This window comes from Sebastes fasciatus, chromosome 7, assembly GCF_043250625.1.
Source record: "Sebastes fasciatus isolate fSebFas1 chromosome 7, fSebFas1.pri, whole genome shotgun sequence".
In the NCBI taxonomy this organism is placed as follows: Eukaryota; Metazoa; Chordata; class Actinopteri; order Perciformes; family Sebastidae; genus Sebastes; species Sebastes fasciatus.
This window is the reverse complement of record NC_133801.1, coordinates 3,933,224-3,950,719: the sequence shown is the minus strand read 5'-3', so window position 1 is coordinate 3,950,719 and position 17,496 is coordinate 3,933,224. Positions and strand designations below refer to the sequence as shown.

At 38.6% G+C, this 17,496-nt stretch overlaps 1 protein-coding gene across 1 annotated transcript; it reads left to right on the top strand.

The window, feature by feature from the left end:
- Positions 1 to 1,525: 1,525 nt before the first annotated feature.
- Positions 1,526 to 16,972, top strand: LOC141771130 (transient receptor potential cation channel subfamily V member 1-like). Its single transcript, XM_074641073.1, has 15 exons — positions 1,526 to 4,303; positions 4,654 to 4,805; positions 5,221 to 5,373; positions 7,548 to 7,685; positions 7,784 to 8,082; positions 9,421 to 9,597; positions 9,951 to 10,106; positions 10,197 to 10,292; positions 10,386 to 10,456; positions 11,263 to 11,428; positions 12,607 to 12,673; positions 12,785 to 13,098; positions 14,386 to 14,501; positions 15,183 to 15,289; positions 15,402 to 16,972. Exons 1-15 carry the CDS (start codon positions 4,143 to 4,145, stop codon positions 15,485 to 15,487), a joined length of 2,259 nt encoding a protein of 752 aa, XP_074497174.1. The 5' UTR covers positions 1,526 to 4,142; the 3' UTR covers positions 15,488 to 16,972.
- Positions 16,973 to 17,496: the final 524 nt, after the last annotated feature.

Sequence of the window (17,496 nt, the reverse complement as noted above, 5' to 3'; positions counted from 1 at the left end):
CAGAGGTAATTGCACTTGTAAAATAGGTAGGGTAGATGTAATAAATAAAATGTAAACAAAGTTGCACTTGAGGTGTATATTGCATCAAGGATATATTGCACAGATAAATGTATTCACATTCAGTGTATTAATGCATAATAATATTATTAATATACCCTTACACATACCAGTATTTAGTTTATTGAATTCAGATTCAGTCATTCATTCTCTAATAAATGTGAAATCAGTCACCACGACTCTCCGTTATATTTTGAAATCATCTACAGATCGCAAATCTGCTGAAAAATCAGCGAATAAATATATTGTGTAGTAGTAGTGAATTTATACTACCCTGTTTGGTATCACTTAATAATAACCACCATTTATTAATGGTAAATTGATAGTTAATTAAACTTAGTTAATAATAATAATAATAATAATTAATGATGTTTTTTTTACTGTTAAGAAACAATGAAATAACTAATAATATCTAATAATTATTAGTATTGCTATAATTTATGTTATACATATATATCATATATATAACAGTTTATTGTTGGACACATAACATTTTATATACTATATTATACGTATTTGTTAATGATTGTTAAATCATTTGTAAACTTTAAAGAACTTGTTTGTAAATCATCTATAAACATTACAGAAATAGATCTTTGTAACAGTTTATTAATGGTTAATAATAAAGTAATAATATATCAATGGGAGTGGGCAAATATGCTTGTTTAAGCAAATGTATGTATATATTTATTACTGGAAATCCATTAATAACACAAAACAATGACAAATATTGTACAGAAACCCTCACAGGTACTGCATTTAGCATAAAAATATGCTCAAATCATAACATGGCAAACTGAAGCCCAACAGGCAACAACAGCTGTCAGCGTGTCAGTGTACTGACTTGACTATGACTTGCCCCAAACTGCATGTGATTATCATAAAGTGGACATGTCTGTAAAGGGGAGATTCTTGGGTACCAATAGAACCCATTTTCATTCGCATATCTTGAGGTCAGAGGTCAGGTGACCCCTTTGAAAATGGCCATGACAGTTTTTTCTCACCAAATGTTAGCGTAATTTTTGAGCGTTATTTAGCCTCTTACACGATAAGCTATTATGACTTGATTGGTACTCTATCTTAAAAATCGCAAGTTGCGTTAATTTTGACAGCCCAGACATTTTTTGGGCATTTGTGGGACTTTTTTTCTGACTTTTTTCTTACATTTGTTATTATTTTCAGACTTAAAAATATTTTTTACCTGTTTTCGAACATTTTTTGGACTTTTTTTCCGAACATTTAACTTTTTTCGTACAATTGTCGGAAATTTACACATAATTCTTCTATATATAATTTTCTGACAATTTTTCCGACACTTTTCAGACTATTTTTATAACTTTCTTTGGGACATTTTTCTGACTATTTTTGGGACTTTGTCGGATATTTTTCGGACATTTCCTGAAATTTTTTTATAACTTTCTTTGGGACATTTTTTAGACCATTTTTGGAAATTTTCTCAGACATTTATTAGACATTTCCTGACTTTTTTTTTGGACATCTTTCAAACATTTTTGGGACTTTTTCCAGACATTTTTCTGACATTTCTTTTTTTTCTGTACATTTGTCGGACATTTTTCCTTTTTTGGATATTAATTTGCCTTTTTTTTCGGCTATTTTTTGGACATTTTTCAGACATATAAATGTCTTGAAAATGTTTTTCAGACATTTTTCAACAGATGTCTGAAAAAGTTTAAAAAAATCTTTTTGGGATATTTGTTTGGACCTTTTTTCGGACTTTTCAAATATTTTTTTTGACATTTTTCGGACATGTTCGAAAAGTATTATAAAGTGTTACTGTCTAAGTAAATAAAACTACTAATACGTTTTGTCAAAGCAGTTATGCTATTGTCAGTATGTCGTTTTTTTGTGTGAAACAAACTCTGAATCAGCTGGTTATTATTCTTCTGTCTTGATTAAGGTATAACTTGCCCTCCTTGCTGCTTCGGTTTTTTGTCTGCAGGGACTGAACCTGAGGCAGCATAATTAGCAGTATAGGACACACCTTACCTCAGTCTGCCCCATGCTTAACAAGGTTTAAGGCTAGAGAAGCATCCAGTCTGGTGAGATCTACATTACAGGGCTCTGCCCTGAAGGCCTTTTGTTTTTTATTCTTTGCTTTTAAAGAGAAACACCCATGCAGCACACACTCCCTTATCCACGCCCTTCATTCATCAACATAATACATGTCTCCCATTTGGCTGCAGTCTATGAGCCGGGCTGTGACTTATTCAAAGATGTGCTTCAAAAATGTAATCTTTAGACATTAGGGCCACAAATGTTATTGGTAACCCTCAATTATTGTAACTATTGCTGTACAAATTCAAAGTGTATTTTTGATTAGCCACTAAAATTAACAATCAATGTTATACATTGTTTAGCTATCCCAAAGTCAGTATAACATTGTTAAAAGCTATTTTTAACAGCTTTCAGAAAGTGTTGAAGAACGAGATAATATCAGATTTATCTTTGCGGTAAATTACCTACTCCAACATGGAAGTCCACTTGTGCGACTTGACTTTTTATATATATACATATATAACAATTGGTTTGCAGCTTCTAGTGATTTTGAAATTGTAATAAGTACAGCAATGCCATATTTTTAATTAACTATGCTGCCGTTTTGTTAAACTGCACAGCTGCACCTCAATGTGTACAGTAAACACCGACCCACATACAAGTTGTGTACAGATGCCACTGTGCTTTTCTTAACATGTCCTCCCAAAAAATGCTCATTGTACAATTTTAAATTAATCACAAATTTTTTATCTGTTAAAAATGTACCGTAAAGAGAGATTTGTCAAATATTCAATAATCTTATCAACATGGGAGTCAGGGCTCTAAACTAACTTTTTTCACCATCCTCGTGGAACCGTCACGAAATGACTGCGGACCGTACCAAATTTAAAATCTTTGTTTTTCTACATTATCATGAGTTAATCATTCAAAGTGACCTTTAACATAAATAAAACATCAAAAGTGGGTTATTTTTGTTCATAAATTTATAATTTATCCAAAACTTTCTTTTATTTTAAAAAGGAATTTTTTTTAGTTTTTTAATAATTTGCATGTTTGTTTTGATTTTGATGTTAACAATGCAGCTAAATTAAATTAAAATATTCTCTATGTGTAAAAAGATTTTGCATACGGGCCATATGCCAGTTTTTCCTCTCCAAAATTTAGGAGCATTATTTAACCTCCTTTGAGACAAGCTAGTATCACATGATTCTTTAGGTTTTTTAGTTTCATATGATGCCAGTATCTTCACTCTAGCTTTTAAAACTAAGCCCGAGAAAGTTGCGTTAATGTGTTAAAGAAATTTGCTAAAACTAATTATATAATTATATTATTATATATATAATTATATATATAATTATATTATAAATATATATACATACATTTGCATAAAGCAGTATATTTGCCCTCTCCTATGTTGATAAGAGTATTAAATACTTGACAAATCTCCATTTAAGGTACATTTTGAACAGATAAAATATGTGCGATTAAAATGCGATTATTCACAATTTATTATTTTAATCGATTGACAGCCCTAATTATTATAGATGAAGCTATCCAACAGTATATATAGTAATTAAATTTATCTCTGGGTTTACCAGTAGCAACATTAAAGTGATGAGCACATGAATGCATCAATAATTATAATCCAGTCATATAATATATATTAGTATGAAATGAGCCATTCTACATAATGAGTACTTTTACTTTTGGTACTTTAAGTATATTTTGATGCTAATACTTTTGTAAATGCAGGACTTTTACTTGTAACAGAGTGTTTTTACACCGTGTTATTGGTACTTTTACTGAAGTAACAAGTATTTAACACATCATAAAAGAATAGTAAAAGAAAGCTGTTCAGCAGATCATTTTCTAAAGTTGTAAAACTGCTGTCAGGCAGTGACAACAGACATGCCCTGCCCTCGGGGGAGAGGGAGGAGCGTCACCAAGGTAACAAACTCCTTTATTAGTTTCTGACCTTTCGAACGCTACACCTCATCATAGCTGATGTGCTACTTGAGGAAGTAAACACATTATTTTGTCGTACACGATCAAGACTTGATTCCTATAAGATGGCAACAAATAAGATGGACGATGGACAGGAGCCGGACACAGTGGAACAAGAGAAAGACCCAGAAGAGGACGAGGAGAATAATCTGGATTGGCTCCTCGGAAATGACTCCAAATCAGAGATAATTCAAGCACCTATGGACACCAACGTCCACATGCCTAGGTAACCGGTCCTACCGGTGTTTGGTTTCACTGGTTATACACACCTTTAAATAGTGAATGGCACAAGCTGGCTGCTGGATATGTCAACACAGAAATCTATGTGGTTCTATAGATGCTAAGAAAGAAAATGCATTTTAGCCTTTAGGGACTGATAAGTATCAGGTAACATGTGGGGGCGGGTGTCAGGTAAACATGCTTCAGCTTGTTTAGTTCCCCAAGGGACACATACATTGTGTAATCATTATCAAAGTGTTCTTTGCCTGCTGTTTTTAAGGATTACTGTTGTTGAAATATTGTTTAATTATTGCATAGTTGGTAATCCTGAGCTGCATTGTTTGACTTGTATTTCAGACCAGATGCCACTATTGACGGCTGTTCCAGTAAAGAGTTCACTAGGGAGAGAGTCTTTAATGCAGCGTCCCAGGGAGACACAACCCAACTTGATGGGTTGCTTGACTACCTGAGACTTAATGATAAGCAACTTACGAGCCCAGAATTCACAGGCAAGTTGGAAGGAAGCACTTGTATGTGTCTTATTTATAACTAACAATGTTCTGCTGTTTTATATAGCCATGTTGGTTTGAAATGGTACAGCCACGTGTCCTCAAAAGCATTTTTGTGCAGTGAAATGCAATATTTGTCATGCAAAGCAAGACTGTTTGCTGGAGGCTAAAAGACTTTTGTTTAGAAAAGCCGTCACTGAGGGAGAGTAGAAGTGGTCCGAATCATTGGATAAGGACAATTGAATTTAGAATCTCATGTGTAACATGCAAAAAAAAAAGTAAACCCGAAGAAGTTGGTTGTGAATTGTGTTTTTAAAACTCATTAATTAAAGTTAATATGAATCATCAGAAACTCTCTACACATTGATGATTAGTGTGATGTGAAACAAAATTATGTTTTGTGCACAACTTTCAGATGAAGCAAATGGGAAAACGGCGCTCCTGAAAGCTTTGCTGAAACTAAAAGATGGCAGAAACGACACAGTGGAAGTCTTCCTTGACATAGCCGAGAAAACCGGAGACTTAGAAAATTTAATCAACGCACCTTACACAGATCCTAGCTACAAAGGTAAGTAAAAAAAGTGATTGCATTTCTGAAGCTGATGGTTTAAAGCAGGGGTTTTCAAAGTCTGAGACTGGGCATCCACTCGGACAAAGCTTGGAAAATTCAATTCCTGGATGCCTATAAGATCATGTATATGTTATTTGATCCTATAGTCACTCAGCAATTGAGCCAACATAGCCTTTTATTGTTGTTTGACATAACTCCAGGCTACACCAAAAAAATAATGAAAGGTCTGTCCCACGGCTTTTATTATGACTCTGGGAAAGTGGGAAAAACTGCATCTCTGAACTAAATCACACACATGTAGGCTAATCTATGTGATCTTCTTTCGATAACTAATGTAATATTTTTTCACTTTTATTCACTGAGGATAGAGGATGTCATATAAATAATAAGTAAAACTGACTTTACTAGAAAGCCAGAGTTTATATGAAAAATAATTGGCCTCTTTCATTGTGAATTCTGGAAAGTAAAACTTGACTGTAAAAACCTGTATCTCTGCTCATACAGAGAGGGTGACTAGGTACGTACGCCTCATATAACATTTAAAATCCATATATTACACTCATCACAAATTGATGCTATTGCTATCACTAGATACAGCTGATTTTAATTCATTTTAATTTTGATTGTATACATTCAGGATGACTTACTATTGTCTGTTCAAATCCATTTAAAGGAACAGTATGTAACATTTCGGGGGATCTATTAGCAGAAATGGAATATTCATAACTATGTTTTCATTCCTGCTAACCACCCCACAGAGGTTAAATTCCTGGGTTCCCCTACCATTCAGCCAAAACTGAAGAAGCTTTTCGGATGAGAAGTGAAACGTCTTCAAGAACCTAAACCAAGGCCAGTTGCTGCTGATTTAACCCTTACTCGGATAAGAATAGTTGTGTTTTCGTTAGCTTAGAATGAGTCCTTCATATCTACATAGGGAGCGGGTCGTCTTCACAGAGTCTGCCATGTTGCTCCTCCGTCCGCCATGTTTCTACTAGGGATGTCACGATACCAGAAATCTAGTAGTTGATACTAATACCAGTGAATTTCCATGATTCTCGATACCCAATTCGATACCACCGTAAAAAAAAAAAAGGAAAATTATGAGACTTTATTCCTCAGGTATTGCTCAATGACTGTAAGTAAACAGAAGAGGCTGTACACACACACACACACACACACACACACACACACGCACTCTCTATATATATCCTAAGATTACAAGTAGTTTAAACTCACTGACATGGTAACAGACCATTAGACCATTCATATTTATTTAAAATGCTAATGTTATATTTTGATGACAATTAAAAAAGCATTACTTTTCATAGATTTAGCTATAAACAACAAAAGATAGAAATTCAGTTCAGTTCAGTTTTTTTCCCCAACGAGTGAATCCTCTTCTCAAACAAATTAATAAAGGATCTCTGAAAAAGTAAACAAACCCAACATCTCGACGCTGCTGCATGGCGCTCCGACACACAGAGAGCAGAGGACAGAAGCCTTCAGAGAGTTACTCGCCAAACGTAAAATCCACCCGCATTTGGCGCTTGTTAATTTCGGACCCTGATTACAGGCATCGTACGGTATCTTCGGTACTGTAGAAAAAGAGTACCGTCACATTTTTAGACTTTTGGCATCGACTTGGTACCGAAGTATCGGTTCTCGTGACAGCCCTAGTTTCTACAGTAGCCCAGAACGGACAAACCAAACACTGGCTCTAGAGAGAGACTTTCACGTTCTTACGTTACCTGAAGGCCACCGAACTACGACTGCAGTAACGTGAGCAACAGAGTGCAAAACTGTGGTACTGCCAGCCGCCGTCTAACTTCAGTTGCACTTTAAGTAGTGTTATTATGGGTAGGATGGCCTCTGAGTGAGGAGAATGGTGTTACCACAGTTTTGTACTCGGCGGCTACGCCATTAGATGCCACCAAATCCAACACACGGGTCCTTTTAAAGATAGAGCGGAGTGAACGATGTAGAACCTGGCCATGAATAAGTGGTGCTTGTATAGGTACAATATACTGTAATAGTGTAGACGTTTAAGACTTAATGTCCATCAGATCACATTTGTCATGAGAGAGTTTAGAGACTTTATCTTAATCTTAAGGGACTAACAGTGTGCAGAACACATTAACAGCCTTTAACAATAAATCTCATGTGACTCACAGGTCAGACAGCCCTGCACATCGCCATTGAGAGGAGGAGCTTTTACCACGTGGACCTTCTGGTCCAGAAAGGGGCAGACGTGCAAGCCAAAGCCAACGGGAATTTCTTCCAGCGTCATAAAGGACTGGGCTTTTATTTTGGTGGGTGATCGCATCTTAAAAAATAACCAGAAGCTACATTTTCCATCCCAGTTGTGTATGACCAAATCGCTAAACTGCCCTTTGTGTGTTTCCAATAGGAGAGCTTCCTCTGTCACTGGCTGCCTGCACCAACCAGCCCGATCTTGTGTCCTTCCTCATCGAGAACTCCTACAGAAGAGCTGACGTGACTGACAAAGACTCACAAGGAAACACTGTCTTGCACGCCTTGGTGGTCATAGCAGACAATACGGAAGACAACACAGCCATGGTTGCAAAGATGTACGACGAGATCCTTATTCAGCACAACAGACTTGAGAAAGATGTCCTGTTGGAAGCGATTGAAAATAATAAGGGGATGACTCCTCTGAAGTTAGCAGCCAAGCTGGGCAAGATCGGGGTAAGTCTTGTTTCTTTTTAAGGTCTTTGTGTGTGTTTTCAGATACAATACAATGTGTAACAGTCCTATTTAACATGGGTGCATTCCCTTATAACACTATAACTGACAATGGAAAACTTGCCATATGTGTGTAGGGTATGAGAGGATGCTCATGAACGGATTGCTGCACAGGCCTATTGGGCTTTGGCTCATGGGCCCAACAGGTTAGGGGGTCCTTGGATCGGAGCCTCTGTTTGAAATTTACTACTAACATTTCCTGTTGGGAAGTCACAAAGAGAGACAAAACATCTACTAAGGGATTAGGGATTCTCATTTTTAAAAATGTTCTTAACCGATAACCGACCCTCATTAACCGATTATTAACCATTAACCGACAAGATTTGTGCCTCGCGCCACCTGCAGTGTATGAGCACAACAGACAACTGAGACCCCCTTCACCCGTCCGGGAGCGTTAACTTAGCAGCCACGCTGCTTCGTGTAGTGACGCAGACATGCAGCCACTTTCCCAGTAATAGTCTCCACCGCACATTTAGTTTAGTTTAGCAGATTGTCAGCTGTGTGTCTGCCCGGCTTAACGACACTCTGTCTGCCCGGATTAACGATAGCGATTGTCCGATAAACAGTGTGTGTATTTGTGATACGTTAGCAGCTCTAGCATTGCCGGAGGCTGCTTTACTCGCCACCGCCACACACATACAGTCTGTCAGCGTGATGTAACTTTAACGAATGTCTGTGTGTGTGGAGGCGGTGAGTGTGAGGTTGTTGGTGGCGTTATAGCAGTGAACGTAGGTGTAGCTGTGTGAACAGTTTATTTGTCGCTGAATAAATGCTACGAAAGTACAACTCAAGCGAGCCGGAGAGACAGGAGCCGACTTCCTTTATCCTGCAACTCCGGCTCCGCCTCTTAAGGCGGGCTGTTAAGGTGGACCAGCTTTTCTCCTTAAAGTGACGAGCTGCTCGGCTTTATAATTAATTATAAATATTTCTTATAACCGTTTTAACCGATAGCGTTAATCGGTTAAAATGCTTAATTGTCGGTTAACGGTTAAACGGTTAATTATGAACATCCCTATAAGAGATGCAAAAGGACCAAAAAGAGACACAAAAAGACCAAAAAGAGAGACAAAACATCTACTAACGGATGCAAAATGACCAAAAAGACATGCAAAACATCTACAAAGAGATCCAAAATGACCAAATAGATGTCCCTTTGAATCTGTGTTTCTTGTTCTTATGTAGGAGGGGTGGGGGCCCTTTACGCGTCTGTGCACAGGGGCCCATTGTTTGATAATCTGTCCATGATAACATAATCATCTCCTTTCTGCTCTCATTGGCCAGCTGTTCAAGCACATGTTACAACGGGAATTCGTGGGTGAGGAGATGAGGCCGCTGTCCAGGAAGTTTACAGAATGGGTCTATGGACCCGTTCGCTCATCGCTCTATGACACGAGCTCCATCGACACCATCGAAGACGACTCTGTGTTGGAGATAGTCGTCTTCGGGACTGAAATTCCAGTAAGAAATATCTAACTTTAAACGATGTGCACATTAAAATCTACAAAATTTTAGGTCTACAAAGTAGGATATTTACTGATATGGGGGTAGCAGTGAAGTATCTTAAACAGTGACAGGAATAGTCATTGGCGTGGTTGCATGCAAGAGTCAAAGTGCAAGAGCAGCATATTTGGAGTACAATCATCAAAATCAAGAGCACAGCTAGATGGTATTATGCACTGAAAAGCACAGAAAAATTGCCAGTGCTTTCAAGCTTTCATCGCCTTCACGAGGCGCTGATTAAAGGCTTTTGGAGTGTCGCTGTGAAAGGTTAAATTTGACTTTCAATGTGGAAATGATCCTGTTTGCCTCAGAATCGTCCTGAGATGCTCCAGATCGAGCCTCTGCGCAGTCTTCTGGATGATAAGTGGGACCGGTTTGCTTACAAGTTATTCTGGATGAATTTCGTGGTATACCTGCTGTACCTGATCATCTTCACCTGTGTGGCCTTCTACAGAAAGCGAGGAGTGGTAAGATCAAAAATACAGAACAAAAACATCTTCTAACTTAAAACAGGACAAACAAACCTGAGCAACGACTCCTAACCTTTTGACCTGCAGCCACCGTTTCCCATTCAAGATGTCCCGCGGGACTACTTTCGTTGCATTGGCGAGATCATCAGTGTCCTTGGAGCAGTGTGGTTTTTCTTTAAAGCGGTGAGAAAGTGGTATCTGGTTCCAGTAGTTCACACAAAAAGAGTCCAAATTAATTTCTAACTATTTCCATATATCTGACTCCTGAATCCACAGATAGTTATTTTCAAGAGGAACCCCCCAACCTTCAATTCTCTATACACGGACGGACTCTGTGAGATTCTGTTGTAAGTATCGCCATTAACCCCTTGTTGAAGAGGACCTATTATGCTCAATTTCAGGTGATTACCTGCTAGAACATTTTTACATGCTTTAATGTAAAAAAAAACGTTATTTTTCTCATACCGGCTGTGCTGCAGCACCTCTTTTCACTCTCTGTCTGAAACACTCTGGACCTGTTCAGACCTGGTATTAACATGTGTCCTCAGTGATCGGATCACAAGTGGACAGCTTTAAGTACGTCTGTTCACACCTGGCGTTAGAATGCGTCTCCACATGCGTCTTGAGTGACCACTTGTGATCAGATCTCACTTCCCGACTCTACTGTATATGCAAATAAACATGTAGTAAACACACGGCTAATACAGCAGACGTTGTGACGTAATATTACACAAATGTCAGTAGTAATATTCTACATATTCGTGAATTCGGGTACATTTTATTAACATCAAAATAAAAGGTTATTGCACCAGCGGTCCCCGGGGCCGGCACTGCTGCCGTTGTGTGTCTTTTCGCTCTTAAAACTACGTCACCACAGTCACTCCTGGCATAGTTTCCCTGTGAGTTAAGAGTTGCCACGGATGGGTTTACATTGTAGTTAATGGAACTTCCGGTGTGTCTCCAACCACCATGAAAGGGTGCCTTGTGCGGCAGCATCGAACGCCGACGGCTGTGACAGAGCGTCGTTATTTGACGCCCTGGGAATGAGAACGGACTGGTGTAACACACTAAAGAAAAAGGGGGAAAAAGATCAGAAACATAATAGGTCCTCTGTAATATCATTGCTTTCTTACCACTCCACTTTGTTTTGCAGTTTCCTGCAGGCAATACTCGTTCTGGTCTGCCCAGTTTTGTACTTCTGTGGGCGGAGAGAATACGCTGGACTCCTCGTGATGGCGCTTGCACTCGCCTGGATCAACGTTCTTTACTACTCAAGAGGCTCTAAACGAATGGGGATGTACGGTGTCATGATGGAAAGAGTAAGAATTAAGTTTAACAGTGTGGAACATTTTGGGGATCTATTAGTAGAAATGGAATATAACATTCAGAACTATCTTTTCATTAGTGTATAATCACCTGAAAGTATAGGCCTTTACACACCGGGGGCGTGATGAATAAACAACACGAAAATGCATGCCTCGCTCTGGGGCTTTTATTGTGACGGGTAAGAACGGAAGGAGTGGATCTGGTCTGCGCTGCTTTTGTCAAGGTTGAAATGGGTAATAAAGTTTGATGTCATGGTTCGGACCAAGGCCTATAGAAGGAGGCTGGGACACTGGCGGACACAGGTCTTGGGGTATGGGGTACAACACATGCGCAGTGTAACTGAAGCTGAGGTTGTGCGTTGTGATTGGCTCAATTTTGTCGAGTGCAGACCAGATTTTACTGCGCATGTGTGGTACCCCAAAGATATGACGCGTTCATGAAGCGTGACCCAGCCTCCTTCAATAGGCCTTGGTTCGGACTACGAAGCCTGCTTGTTGTTTAATAAACATAGGCGCAACTCAATCGGTTCAGCACAACGTGATTGGTTGATGCCTTCATTCACGGTGCCAAAGCTCAGAAAATCTTTTTTTGCCATGTAATATTTGGTGTGAAAGTACTCAAAAACAACAGTTGGAAAAAGCATACTGACGTGCAATTCATGAATTGCACGAAAAAAAAACGCTACTGGTGTTTAACGGCCTTAAGAATCGTGTTTTCGTTAGCTTAGAATGAACCCTTCACGGAGTCCGCCATGTTGCTCCGCCATGTTTCTAGAGTAGCTCAGAACGGACAAACCAAATGCTGACTCTGAGACTTTCATGTTTTACGTTACCTGAAGGCCACCGTAGTTCTCTGACACGCTTGTCAAACTGTGGGAACGTGAGCCGCGGAGTGCAAAATTGTGGTACCACCAGCTGCCGTCTGACTCCCGTTGCTCCTAAAGTAGTGTTATTATTGTGAGGATGGCCTCTGAAGGGGGCCAACATCGTTACCATGGTTTTGCACTCTGCGGTTTACGTTACCAGTCTTGGAAAGGGAGGAGTGAGCGGAGGGGTACTCAGTTGGTTGCAATCTGTAACCACACCACTAGATGCCACCAAATCCTTCACATTGTCAAAAGTCTGAGAGTGAGACATGAGTTGCCTGATTTAAAGTCTGTTTCTCTTTTTAGATGGTCCTGGGTGACCTATTTCACTTTTTAGCCGTCTATTCGGTCATGCTTGTTGGATTTTCTGCTGGTAAGACGTTCATATACTCCAAATACAAAAAGTTAAGCATATGCAGAATAAAGACTTTAAGATGTTTTCCAAAGTAAAGATTTCTGACGTCAATTTTCTCCTCATCCGTAGCTATTGTGGCTATCGACGACGACGACTTCATTCCTCCAGCTCAGCGTCTCAATACCACCGTTCCAGCTTCCACTGAGGGCAAGAAGCCACGTTACAATGACCTCCGTTTTACATTGCATGAATTGTTCAAGTTCACCATTGGAATGGGAGACCTGGGGTTCACCGACGATTATCAGTACAAGGAAGTTTTCTACATCTTACTTTTCTGGTACATCGTTCTCACCTACATCCTGCTGCTCAACATGCTCATAGCCTTGATGGGTCACACAGTCGACAGAATCTCCAACGAAAACGAAAACATCTGGAATCTGCAGGTGGGAAGCTGTTCTAGTCTGCAAACACGAAACCTGATGTTCACTAGGGGTGGGGGAAAAAAATAGATTCACGTATTGCGATTTTTATTTTTTTTAATTTTTTTTACAATTTTGAAATAGATTTTTAATGCCAGAATCAATATATTTGCTTCGTCTGAGTAACGTGACGTCATATCCATTTTGTATCCGTCAACCAAAACAAACCACAGCGAGCCGAAACAAGAAAGTAGAAAACGGCGGAGGGTCTGCGTGGATACAACCTGCACCCTCACATGTTAAATCCAGCGTGGTAAACACTACGCATACTGTAAAGTATGGAAACACTTTGGGTTTCACACATTAACAGGAAAAGCAGAGCTAGAAATCACGGCTAAAGCTGCATGCTAACTCTGTCACGGACAGGAAACGTTATCGTATCGCGGTATCACTCTCATCTCTGCGGTCAAATGGGCCGACGCTACAACTGTAGAGCACCCATATACTGACATTTATGTTAAATGCATTCAAACGGCCCTGATGGAGCTGACCATGGATGTATAAAGAGAACATAAAATCAAAATAAGGTGTTAACAAAAGGGAACTGTATGTACAAAATATATATATGGAAATAAGATTAATGAATTATATTCACCAGAAGTATAAAACATTACATGTTCCTTATAAATTAGAAAGTAAATACCACGAATTTGTGTCTTTATTCTTTGACTTTTGGGTTGCTGGAATTTTTTTTATAAATAACTCCTGACAATGACTGATATATTTGACTTCAGGACATCTGTGACTACATACATGCTGAAAATCAAACACTTTTACTGTATTAATTTAGATATTTTCCAAAGTAAAAGTCTCTAGAAGTGTATAATTAAACTTTTTCTCATGGTTCAAAAATTTTGAACGCAAAAAATCGTATCGAATTGCAATACTTGTAGAATCGCAATACTTACAAATCGCAATACATTTAGAATCGGCACCCAAGTAGATACATGTAGGTGTATCTTCCCAGCCCTAATGTTCACATGATTAAGTTGATCTCAAATCCAGGATAATTCTTAAGGATGTCTGTAAATGCGGCTGGATATTAGTAGATCCAACATAGGAAATTTAGACTGCCTTTGCCAGAACGAAGCTAATCCACCTTTGAAGACAATCTCAAATATATACTTTTTTAAAAAGAAGAGTGTTGAAATATGTTTCTAGATTGTGTGCAAACAAAATAAATCTTGAAAAACACCAAAGAGCTGACACACCTTTTGTGTAAACCAATAACATTTTGTCGCACATCCTTAGAGGGCTTTTACCATTCTGGACATGGAGAGGACTCTGCCGAGGTGCCTGAGGACGAAGCTGTTCGCCGGGGCGTCCAAGGTGGTTCTCGGAAAGGACAAGACTCATAGATTTTTCAGGTAAACCATCATTGGATGTGTCTGATATCAGCTCCTGTTGTCAGTCTACACAGCTGTAGAACATTATTATGGAAACATGTCGAATTGTTTAGCTTGACACAAACTTTGTCTTCGAAAGTATTAAAATTAGGGCTGTGAGTCAATTAAAATATTTAATCGTGATTAATTGCAAATAATAACAAGTGACATCAGAATCAGAAATACTTTATTGATACTGGGGGGAAATTACAGTTGTTCCTTTTTAGAATAAAAATGTATATAAACACAGAAGTTATAAGAAAAATAGATAAGAAATAAGAATAGAGATAGCAAATATACAATATAATCAAAGAAATCACAGAAACGTAAGTATAGGGGGCATCAGATTAGTGCATACATTTTATTTTATTAAGTAATATATTTTAACATTTTTAATTAATGAAAAAATTATTTCCAAGTTGCATGTTCTGTCATTTATTATTCCATTACTTTTCCTGGTGTTTTAGATTTTTGCCGTGGTATTGTTTCAGTATCGGTATCGAGATATTTGGGCAGGGTATCGTGTCGAAGTCAGAATTAACACTAATTGTGACGGCAAGAGAATACAATGGATGCCACTAATTACCGTTAAATCCTGTAACGTGAAGTCACGTCAAGCATTTCTAGTGTTCAACGTGATCATGGAGTCTTCTTTGACCTCAGGGTGGAGGAACTGAATTGGAAACAATGGAGGTCAGATGTTGGTTATATCCAGGATGAAGACCCTGGGGAAAACGAAGTGATCCCACTTTCCCCCATCGTCTCTCCTAGTAGGACAACACAACACACACACACACACACACACACACACACACACACAAAACTTGCTCTTTTCTTACTGCTGAGATGTCACTAACTCTGAGTTTCCATTTAATCTTTCAGGGCGTCTGTGGACCCTAAATCCGTTCTTGCAGGGACTTCGTGACAGACGTCACCGCCAACGACAGCCATCCAGCAGCATGGCCTAGGCTCAGCAGCACATCAAGATCCAGATCCAGTTAACAATCTGAACACTCAGATTCAGGTCTCGTGAGCATTTATTTGCAGCCACAGTCACAACCAAATGTTTTTTATTATTATACCACGGCAACTTTTTATACTATACCAATTCTGAAGAAAAACAATAATAGTCTGGCCAGTACGTGTATCCAGGTGATAACAGTGACAGAATTATGCCTTTATGAAACACTAATGCACTTGTTATGACTGTTATTGTTTGTAAATAGGTCATGTCTGTAGAATATGTCTCGTCTGATTAAGTGATTACTAACTTAAATGAAGGATAAATATGAGGGATGCACAATATGGATTTTTTTCAGCCGATACCGATAATTACCATGCTTCTCATGACCGATAAGATAACCGATAATTTCACTTTTTTGTATTTAAAAAAGAAGTTCATAACCTGTAGTTTATGACCACCTGAGGGTAAAAAAGGCTAAGATGCACTGAGCAAATATTAACAATTTAAAGTAGTGATATACCGATACTGACTCAAATAGCTGGATCAGATATCGGTGACAATGGAGCCGATCTATTCAATTCAGTTCTATGTTTAGATACTATACAAATTATATACTGGAATTTTAATTCCTGTTTAAGTTTTTACCAATTTGTTGCTGCATTAACAAGGTTAACACTTGAATTGTAATTCCTGTTAATTGTGAAGATTATTTACCAAGTTGCTGGTGTACGATTTATTCTAAAATTTAGTTTAATAATCAATGAATTTATATTTATGTATTTATTTGTTACATTTAGTTTTAAAAAGTTAAGAAAGCAATGTTTAAGTCAAGCCTGATGTTTCCTTACACATAACAGAAGGATCCCAGTCACTCCCACACTGTGAGGCATACAGTTTATTGATTAAACACTGGTATCGGATCAGTATTCTGTATCGGTCGATACCCAAAGTCCAGGTATCGGTATCGGAACTGAAAAAGTCAGATTGGTGCAATCCTTAATTTAAAGGACCAATATGTAATATAGTTACTGTAATAAATCATAAAATGACCATGATACGTCATCAGAGATTAATGAAACATGCTGATTACTATCATATAATTTATCCCTGCCTGTTCTTAACTTAAGAATTGCTTTTTAAAAGTAATATTTATTAACATACAAAAAAACTGCCATGGTGGCAGGTGGTCTGAAATTTGAACCTGCCACAGTCAACATGTACCCTGTATTTGGCAGGTGGCAGGTGATAACTCATTCCCTGTGTGAGCTAACTGCTGTCAGTCACACCGGAGGAGTGAATGAGTTAGCATTTAGCACTTCTGGTTCCCTAATGTGGAAATTAGTCAATTAGTTTTTTGAATGGGTTTTTAGTTAGATGCCTGAAATAAGCTCTGGGTTTAATACGTCAATAAATGTGCCACTTGTGAATTTTGAATCTTTTATGTGTCTTAAATAAAGTAGAATAAATTAAATGTCTGTCTTAGTGTTTTTGCAGTTTACGAGTAAATGTTTGTACCGGTAGTGGCACGGAACTGACATTGGAGCGTGTTCCATGACGAACACAGAACGGCATTGCACGACGTAAGGGCAGCTGGTGAAGTCGGCATCGATGTAGACTCGCTGTTGGAGGGTTTTCTAACCCACTTCCACTCACGGCTAATTGGTTTGGGATGGCACTTAGTTGGCGCACCCTCCACGCGAACGCACAAACGGAGTGGAAGTGGGTAGGGAGAGGGTGTAGGGGGTGGTTTAGAATGGGGCCTTAGTCTCATTCACATGAACGGGGGAAGGGAAATAACTCTGGATTCAGCTATTAGTATCAGCTATTCAAGTTTTCATAATGGGGAGTAGATTCACATAAAAAAAAAAGTATCCACTGAGTTACAGACATCTCTTTCTCAATGCAAGTCTCTGGGAAAAAGTATTTTTTGGCCCAATGGCATCACGTGATGGACAGGGAAGTTGTTGTACCGCCGTTTGGCCACTACGAAGATTTGCATCAAAGCCTGGCGCT

What these genes read in the sequence shown, in the direction of transcription:
- LOC141771130 (XM_074641073.1), top strand. Translation starts at nt 4,143, where the DNA reads ATGGCAACAAATAAGATGGACGATGGACAGGAGCCGGACACAGTGGAA. An exon ending in ACCAACGTCCACATGCCTAG is followed by an intron (nt 4,304 to 4,653) that starts GTAACCGGTCCT and finishes CTTGTATTTCAG; the next exon opens with ACCAGATGCCACTATTGACG. An exon ending in TCTTCGGGACTGAAATTCCA is followed by an intron (nt 9,598 to 9,950) that starts GTAAGAAATATC and finishes TGTTTGCCTCAG; the next exon opens with AATCGTCCTGAGATGCTCCA.